Source organism: Micropterus dolomieu, linkage group LG07 (assembly GCF_021292245.1).
Source record: "Micropterus dolomieu isolate WLL.071019.BEF.003 ecotype Adirondacks linkage group LG07, ASM2129224v1, whole genome shotgun sequence".
In the NCBI taxonomy this organism is placed as follows: Eukaryota; Metazoa; Chordata; class Actinopteri; order Centrarchiformes; family Centrarchidae; genus Micropterus; species Micropterus dolomieu.
In genome coordinates, this window is record NC_060156.1 from 15,779,349 (window position 1) to 15,789,348 (window position 10,000).

Consider the following 10,000-nt stretch of genomic DNA (forward strand, 5'->3'; position numbering starts at 1 on the left):
CTCAATATTCCCAGTAAGCCATGACAGTGATCCAGCATGCACAAACCAGGACCCTTAAACTGAAGTAGCTAAATGGAATTCAGCCACCATTCAGTTTATTATTTACAACTGTGACTTGTCAAAATGACTTCCTTGAAAAAGCCTTGTTGCATGTAGTTTAGCCTACATGCAATAGGCCTTCTTTTTCACCCAGCAAACAACAAAACTGTGCCTCGAAGCTGACATTCTCACAATCTGGTTTCTCTACTGAGTTTCTGCTTTTGTCCTTGTTTTATGCCATCCACATAGTCCACATCCACAAGTTTAATGTGGACAAAGGACCAAAATGGAAGGGAGGAAAGACTTATTTCAGAAATTTGCCCATTATGCATACCCTAAAAGACAGCATCTGTGCACTTGTAACAACTGAGCAAAATGAATCTACTGATGAATACTGTGTAATGCTGTCAAAAGCTCCAGAACAACTGCTGTTTCCACAATTACGGATGAACTATCAAGCTTAACAAGATATTGTTTTATTGTATTCCCATTTGTTTTGCTCGCTGAAGTGCCGAAAGACATATTATTGTTCACGGACCCTATTCTGAAGGTTGGGACCCTGTTAAAAGACTTGGCTTAAGAAATTAAATGAGCAAAAGACAAGAGATGTGAGAGGAATGGGAATGAGCTCAGATCCTAAATGGAGATGATACTGCACTTACACAGCTGACCTCTGGCCTCACACATTAGTCTGGCAGACAGATTTAAATGCTGCTTTTGCATCCCCCCACCTCCTTTCTTTCTTTACTCATCTGCGTCTGCCTCACACCTGATCCACTGCCACTCTCCCTCTCTCACCTTCCCTCCCTCTCCTTTTCTCATGCTCATTCATCTTCAGGCTCCTGTTGGCAGTCGCTCCTCCAGCATGGCTGAGTTAATTAGCTGTGAGCAGTGATGGAGGGAAATATATTCATATTTATGTACCATATTTATGCTGCATTTTCCTGATTGGAAATATTCAAAGACACTATGTTGATTTCATATTGCACATTCCACAAATAGTAGCAGGATTCTCTTAATCTGAGAAAGTTGTATTAACTTCTTAATAGCCTGGGATGGCACAGTTTACCGTGGGATACACACACTCTAGACAGGTGAGAATCCACCAGAGACCGTGTACTGTCTGCGTCATTCATAGCCTATCTGGTTTCTCAGACATTACCAGGCCCATATGGCTTGAGTTTGGGGCTTACAGACTGTTTGATGTGCTTCGCTTTATGTGTGTGCACATGTGTGTGAAGCCATGAAGGCTTATTTGTTCAGCTTGTCATTTTTCTAGCCCTCATCTTTCTCCCTCTCTCTGCAGCTGCTGCTCCTGTGATTGGTTGAAGTTGGAGATATATACAATGCAGTTGCTCTCTGGGGGACAATGCATGGCTAATTACCTGAATTATTGACAGGCACACAAAAAAAAAACTCTTAAGAGTAGACTTGTCATGAATTTATACTCCCTGTGTCTCTTTGTTGGTAAGATTTGTTCTCAAAATGACCCTGCTGGCATGGAAGGAAAAAAATGACTCTAATTTGCGATGATGGGCCTGGAAAGCTTCAGCTTTTGTTGTGATTCATTGCGTGCGTGCGTGCGTGCGTGCGTGCGTGCGTGCGTGCGTGCGTGCGTGTGTGCGGGCATATGTCAGCCTCTTTCTGCCAGCATGAATGTTACTGCACTTCCAAGCCTGTCATCCCATATTACTTCAATGGGACTTTGAAAAAGCCTGTCATAATGAGGCAAAACTCTAACAAAATTTCTAAATAGGGTGAAGGTTGTGCTGGGTGCAAGTTGCATAAAATCTATGGTGATTGCTCGTGCAAAGAAGCGAGTATATTAGGATAATGAAGGCATTGTTGCCTTCATGTTTATATTTATCAGTTGATTTGTCAGTTCCTCATGAATTCTACTCTATGGTTTGTCTATTTTGCCAGCCAAAAACAATCACAATTCTGTTACCCCTAGTAGTATCTAGCAATGACGATAATTTTGGTTTTCTTTGCCTAGGTTATAAGATATCTATTTTCAAATATAACAAATTACAATAGAGGTGAAAAGAATTTTGTATGTGGTGTCCACAGCATTGAAAAATTACATTTAAAGCTGTCCTAACCAATATTTTCTTATTTCCAATGGATCAAACGTGTAATGTGAAAGAGGTCTCTCTTAGAGACAAAGTCACAGAGAATTATCATCCAAATCTGTACCCCTCAGCCAAACTGAACATTTTAGCATCTTTTAGCTCATTGTTTTGGTTTTCCATCAGCCTGGTTTCCAGACACAGCAGGGGGGGGGGGGGGGGGGGGGGGGGGGGGGAGTCTGATAAACCCACCTGCCCAACCTTCCCAGCACCAGACATCAGACTGACAAAGTAAGCGACTAGCTGGTAAACATGTGGTGCAGTTATATCAGCTAAAAGTGACAACTGGACAAATGTTGCGTCGAGTCTGCTGGATGTATAAATAGAAAACTGTTTTGTTCTCTTAACAAGGTGATAATATGTCATTATTGATTTTACAGCTTGTACTGCTGCCTCCTATTGTGACAATAGGCTGAACCAAACCTTTTAATTGCCAGCATAGATAAAGTACAGCCATTGCTTGTAACATACCCTTCCTTCACTGTTCTTTCTGTCCTCCTTCAGGATGATAACTGGGGTGAAACCACTACCGCAGTGACGGGCACCTCAGAGCTGAGTATTTCCCAGGAAGAAGTTGTTGGACTAGGGAAGGGAATACAGGACCGGACCCAAGACTTCCGCCGCTATCTTCCCTTGGCTGTGGGCTCATGTGTGGGGCTGCTGGTGCTGGCCACGCCCCTGGTCTTTCTGCTTCTTCCGGCTGTTATGTGGCCCGACAGACTGCAGGCTTGTGGCGCAGCCTGCGAGGGCCTCTTCCTCTCCATCGCCTTCAAGCTCCTCATCCTTCTGGTGGCCATTTGGGCCTTGTTTCTCCGTCCGGGCCGTGCCAGCCTGCCCAGAGTGTGTGTGTACCGTGCCTTCCTTACCACACTTACACTCCTGCTCACCATGTCTTATTGGCTCTTCTATGGGGTCCGGATCCTTGATGCCCAGGTGGGTTTTGAAAGTGGGCTTCAGTCAGGGCATTTTATTTATGAGAAAAGTACGCTCTGTTAATTTTTTAGAAAATATATTTATTACTGTGATTTGTGGATGAAAACATATTTTATTTAAAATAAGAGAATTTAAAGGGTTATTTAGAACAGTAATGAGACTGCTGCATCAGAGTCGTGTGGTTTTCTCAATAATTTTTTTAAAATGTGAATCACACATTTTCTGCCCATATTATGATCATTTCTGGCTTTTGTTAACTTTAGTAAAAATCCTTTTAATTTTGACTTTTATTCATTCACACAAACATAAACTCACCTGCCTCTTTATTAGGTACGCCTGTTCAATTGCTTGTCAATACAAATAGCTAATCAGCCAATCACATGGCAGCAACTCAATGCATTTCGGCATGTAGACGTGGTCAAGACAACTTGCTGAAGCTCAAACCGAGCCTCAGAATGAGGAAGAAAGTGGACTTTGAACGTGGCGTGGTTGTTGGCGCCAGACGGGCTGGTCTGAGTATTTCAGAAACTGCTGATCTACTGGGATTTTCAGGCACAACCATCTCTAGGGTTTACAGAGAATGGTCCGAAAAAGAGAGCGACAGTTGTGTGGACGAAAATGCCTTGTTGATGTCGGAGATTAGAGGAGAATGGGCAGACTGGTTCGAGATGACAGAAAGGCGACAGTAACTCAAATAACCACAAGGTATGCAGAAAAACATCTCTATACACACAACACGTCGAACCTTGAAGCAGGTCGGCTACAGCAGCAGAAGACCACACCGGGTGCCACTCCTGACAGCTAAAAACAGGAAACTGAGGCTACAGTTCACACAGGCTCAACAAAACTGGACAATTGAAGGTTGGAAAAATGTTGCCTTGTCTGAGTCTTAATTTTAGCTGCAACCTTTAGATGGCTGGGTCAGAATTTGGCATAAACAACATGAAAGCATGGATCCATCCTGCCTTGGATCAACGGTTCAGGCTGCTGCTGGTGGTGTCATGGTGTGGGGGATATTTTCTTGGTACACTTTTGGCCCCTTGGTACCAGGTGAACATTATTTAAACGTGACAGTCTTCCTGAGTATTGTTGCTGACCATGTCCATCCCTTTATGACCACAGTGTACCAGTGCATCTTCTGATGGCTAATGCCAGCAGCATAATGCACCATGTCACACAGCTCGAATAATCTCAAACTGGTTTCTTGAATATGACAATTTCACTGTACTCCAGTGGCCTCCACAGTCACCAGATCTCAATCTAATAGAGCGTCTTCAGGATGTGGTGGAACGGGAGATTCACATCATGGATGTGCAGTCCTGAGTCTCTGTCTCTGAGAAATGTTTCCAACACCTTGTTGAAAGTATGCCACAAACAATTAAGGCAGTTCTGAAGGCAAAAGGGGGTTAAACCCGGTACTAGCAAGGTGTACCTAATAAAGTGGCCAGTGAGTGACATGTATAACAAAATTTTACTTAAATGTACAACTTGTGAGTAATGTTTGAGAATTTTTGATAACTCTCGGATTGTTTTTAAGGTGCCATTTTAAGTTGTTTCTAGAATGCAGTGTTTGATATTTTTCTTAATTGCAATTTTATTCCTGATTTTATATTAATATTTTTATATTAGTAATTGTATTTTGTTTCATTCATATTTCATGTTATCGGTATGTTGTTTGTGTATAACATATTACCGCTGTCTATCCTGCCCATGACTCTCCTAGATAGGTGTTTTTTTTTTTGTTTTTTTTTCTCCGTGACACTTTCCAGGTCAAATATATAGGTTAAATAAAAATAAAGAATAGATTTTCACCCAAAAGCAGCAGATGTTCTCATGAAATCTGTGATGTGGTCTAAGCAGGATGACGACTACCATGGTATTGTCCAGTTTGCCGTGTCCCTTGTGGACTCTCAGCTGTTTGTCCACTATCTGGCCGTGGTGCTGCTGGAGCTTCGTCACTTCCAGCCCTGCTACAGCGTGTGTGTCATGCGCTCCACTGACGGAGAGACACGTCACTACAACATAGGACAGCTCAGGTACGAATCCTCGATCACTGTGATTACCTCCTCTACGTGTTTTATATGCAGTTCCTAATGAAAAAATATGACTGAAGAAGAAACTATAAATATAAGGCTTTTACAATTTCACATGTGAATATGAATATTCACATGTGAAAACACACACTGGCGCATGGTCATTACACTCAATCATGTTGAAGTATGTGTGTAATTGGAGGCCCATGTCCACAGGGAAGAGTGGCACAGGCAGTAATTGAGTCACTCATCAGCCTCCTCGTCTAGCTTGCTCAAGGCGAGCTAGTCTAGGAGTTTGGGGGAGGGATGAGAACGTGCTGGACACAGGCGCTCATCCTATTGTTGTCTTACATTGTTTCTGTTCCTACCGAGTGTATGACTATGACAGGAGAAAGAAACAACAGTGGTAATTAGATAAGGCTCGTGTGGCATGGTTAAAATCGTAATGGGCTTCTTGGTGTGACTTTGAATTAATTTGCAGGATGGTAAACAGGAAGTTAAGACTGTACTGGAGATAGAAATACACTAACCCTACATATTGTATTCATAGCTTCCAGTAAGTTAAAGGGAAACAGCTTCTATTTTACGCATGAGATTCTGTTTACAGGTCTTTGGGAGTACTACTGCATATGTGAAAAAAGTTGATTGTGTGTGTGTGTGGCGAGAGAGAGAGAGAGAGAGAGAGAGAGAGAGAGAGAGAGAGAAAGCGCTCTCTCTTGGTGTGGAGTTAGAAAGAATGAGCCTACTAGACCTCTGTAGCCTGCTTCTCATCTGTGCTTGAGGCTTGTGGCTCAGGTTACATTAGTCACTTTTAGCAAATAACGTTGTTGTTTTTTCATTCAACCTTTATTTAATCTCGAGGAATCATTGAGGGCATTCCCTCATTTACAATAACTTCAACAGTAAAGTAAAAACTAAATAAAATACAATAAATCATTACACTCGAGCAGAGTTTTTGGTAATACTGGCTGTAAATTGACCCATAGGCATAAGTGAGTTAAGCTGGGTGTGCCACTTATGAGTCTAATAATGACTATAAGACAAGTTTAATAGGGAAGCGATATGTGAAGGTCGTTGCCATTAAGGGCTTTAGAAGTAAACATAAACCAATGCTTGTCATATCTTACTGTTAAGATGCCCACCCAACCCAGACAAGAAGACGTAAGTTTTCTAACAAGTGTGTCATTGTGAAATTTAAATGTAACTTTTTCATCCAGCCAGATACCAATATATTTAGACTGTCAATACTGCCACTCTCACTACTATGTCCATTCACAATTGTAATATGCAAACTTTTGTCCACAATGTGTCTGGCTGTAGAAAATGGCATATATTTACTGTTGCATTCAGGATTAATTTAAAATGGAAGAGTGCATCTTGCTATTTGTAGGATTTCGGTGGCTTAGTGTGCAGTATTAGCAAAGCAATACACAACTGAACACATGGAAAAGACAATATCTCTGGTTCTGCTGCAGTGATTTTGATCCTTTTTTTGTAAACCCATCAGGGGTCTGGAGTGCAATGCTAAATTGGTGCAGTACTCTAATTACCCATAGTCTTCAGCAGGCAAAATAAAAATGTATCAACATAACCGCTTCTCTTTGTCTAACAACCCACTGTCCAGTGTCTTATATAAGTCAGCCATAATGTAAATTGTATCACTCCTGTCCCTGACTTTTCTCTCTCCATCTCTCCTTTATCTCACACAGCATTCAGAGGGCTGCTCTGTCTATTTTGGAGTATTACTACAGAGATTTTCCACTCCATAACCCAGCACTTCTTTCTGCCTCAAAGCACCGGGCTGCCAAACACCTGGCCGGGTTAAAGGTCTACAACGTAGACGGTTAGTCGCCTCATCTGTCCCAACAATTACCTCCTATATTATGTAACATTTCTGTGTTGTCCTCGTTGTTATTACTTTGCGTTTCCTTGTTCACCAGGTTTTCTGCTAACTCTGCTCTCTTGTAGTGACATTTCCATCTCCATCTCTCTCCTATAAGCAGCTTTTAAAAATAAACTGAGAACATACCTTTTGGACAGTAAGTGCAGATAAAAGTCTTCAATGTCACTCTGCACTGCACTTTTCACAGGAAGCTGCTAATTTCACGGTTCAGTTCACTCCGTCTATGGTGCACTCTGTAGCCGCTGTCCCTGACATAATGTATCTGCGGCAAAGCCCCCTACTACGCACACACACATATACACACACATTCATGATATATAACCTTCCTGCTCCCACATACACATTCTGTACTGCCACATATTGCACTCTTTTTAAAAGGGTCTTTCACTCGCCACCCATCAGTCCCCCATTAGCTGCACACACTGTAGATTTTAGGGTCTATGGCAGAGATGCAGTATGGGATAAGATGTCCTCACAGCACCTCCCATCGACCCCACCCCCTTCCCTATCAAAGTGCAGCGGAAAGGCCTCTAAGGGGCTCTGGATTTTCAATTCTTAAATAATTCATCAGAGTCATGCTCATTCCTCCATACTCCCACATCTCTCCTTCTACCCGCTCAGCCTGTCTCCAGCTCAGCTCCCCCCACCCCACTTCTTTATATCATTTTTTTTGCTCGCTTCAACCCCCACTCACCCACCAGCCCCCCACCCCCCATTCAAAGTCATTCACAGGCGCTCTTCTCATAGCATGAGTATGTAGGCCAGGATGTTAAAGACGCTGGTGTTTACACATATTTTCAGTGGAAAATATTTACAATGCTCCATGTGCACATGCTCTGACAGCATTCTTGCCACAGTATACACAAAGATGGCTTTCAATCTCTCTTTCATACCTGCACACACATGCATAAACACACATATGCAGATCAGATTGTTAATGATTCATATCTTTACCTGACCTGCAGCATTTACTCCCTATAACCTCCCCCAAACAGTACTGATTTTCATGAATATGGACTAGATCTGACTCCCCCACAAAAAAAACCCAGGAGCTCTAATATATTGCTGTACAAGCTCCATCTGCTTTATGGGTTTGTCACACAAACCAGTAAATTCACAGATAAGACAATAATTATTGCCTTTGAAGTGTAAAATGATGAATATTTAATCCACACCCCAATAAAAAGGTTTCCTCCTATTGCCTCTTTTCTCAGAGCTATAATTAACTTTATCTGTGACTGAGACACATGATCTGTCAGGATGCCCAATATAAATAAGTAACACATCTTTCTAAAAAGTATAAAATGGACATACTACTGAGCAAGGAGGTTGATTCCCAGTTGTTTTGCACCTCCTGTGATATGTAAGAGCTGAGCTCTCCTCCCTTCCGACCTTGTCTGTCCTTGATTCAGATTGAGACATAGCCCATTAATCAGAGTCTGGTGGGGTCAGGTGCTGCATCCTCCAGCTCAAACTGATATAAGCAATTTACCTCTGGCCTCTCCTTTTGGTGCAGCCCCAGAGAGTGCAGCAGGAGCGCAGACTGGTAATGGGAATCAGTCACGGGCCATGGTAACAGCTGCCGCCAAGCGCAAAGACGGTGTCCACAATGAGCTGTACTACGAAGAGGCCGACTACGAGAGAAGAGTCCGCAAACGTAGAGCCAGGTGAGTCACAGGAACAAATGCGGGGGTCCGATTATTGACCTAAAGACTCTCAGATGTAAGGGATGTGGGACAATCCACAGTCCTCGTTTTGTGCAGAAATGTAATGAAAAGTATATCTGAAACTAATATAAGCTTCAGTAGTCTGAGCTGATCTAGTCAAGTGGATCTTCCGATGTTACAGTCTTTTTAGTAGCATTGGATCTTTAAATGGCACCTGACTGTTGTGAAGAAAGCTGTAATAAATGTGTCACTTGGCCTAATTATCGTCTCTCATACAAAGAAAATCAATTTAATAAACAAGGAAATGTTAACTGCCAATTTCAAGTTGATCTGATAAGTCTATAAAAACGATTTTTCCCCTCGTGGTTCAGGGCAACATAATTGAGGGGGGAAAAAAACTTTACAACCACAATTTTAATTAAATAATTTTCATTCATGCCCAACTACATGGATGAACATTTTAATATCCAGCAAAAGACTCCCAAATTAGCATCTTTTCATTCCATGCTTGTACACTGTGGGACAAGTGAGCCTCCATTCATCAATCACGATTGCTTCTATAACAAAATAAGCTTCAAATCTCCCAGTAATGCAGTGATTGAGAGAACAGAAAAGACTTTTATGGAGTTTGGCTCTCTCAATAAGAGTCATGTCTGAATAAAGCTGTAAGGAATATCTACAGGACAGACACCTATGTCCAAATGACCAAAAGTCATTACTTTAACAGATGATAGATGAAGCCAGCAATATTATGTCATCATTGTACATGGTACATAGAGTGCTTAATGACTGTTATGATTTAAATACAGACAGAGAGCTAACATTAAACTAAATGCCGTCTTGCTTCTTTGTCAGGCTGGTGGTGGCTGTGGAGGAGGCTTTCACACACGTCCGGCGGATGAAGAAGGAGGATGAGCGTGCAAGTCCGTCCGACATTATGGATGTGCGTGAGGCAGCTCTGGCTATATTTCCCTCCATGGCCCGTGCCCTGCAGAAGTACCTCCGCACCACCAGGAGGCAGCACTGCCACAGCATGGAGAGCATCCAGAAGCACCTGGCATTCTGCCTCGTCAATAACATGAGCCCTAAGGTGAGTTTGGCTTTAACTGAAATTCTAATGACAATATGTATAATGCGTTGTCGCCACAGAAGTCAACATTTACAGCAGGACATAAAGGTATATTACACCTTCGGTGGTGTTTTAATCTGGCCATCATGTCTAGCCATAAAATTGGACTCACCAATGCAATTGCTGACTTTGCTGCAGAAAACAATGCAACAAACAGTTTTGACAAT

The 10,000-nt window shown here is 42.2% G+C and overlaps 1 protein-coding gene across 1 annotated transcript in view; it reads left to right on the forward strand.

Annotated features, from left to right (window-relative positions):
* The window catches only part of LOC123974086 (vang-like protein 1), an 18,265-nt gene that overhangs the window by 5,912 nt on the left and 2,353 nt on the right, over window positions 1-10,000 (forward strand). Inside the window, exons 2-6 of the mRNA XM_046054523.1 lie at window positions 2,673-3,101; window positions 4,962-5,137; window positions 6,844-6,977; window positions 8,554-8,704; window positions 9,560-9,794. Coding sequence (XP_045910479.1) covers window positions 2,673-3,101; window positions 4,962-5,137; window positions 6,844-6,977; window positions 8,554-8,704; window positions 9,560-9,794 — 1,125 coding nt within the window. The remainder of the gene's footprint in view (window positions 1-2,672; window positions 3,102-4,961; window positions 5,138-6,843; window positions 6,978-8,553; window positions 8,705-9,559; window positions 9,795-10,000) is intronic.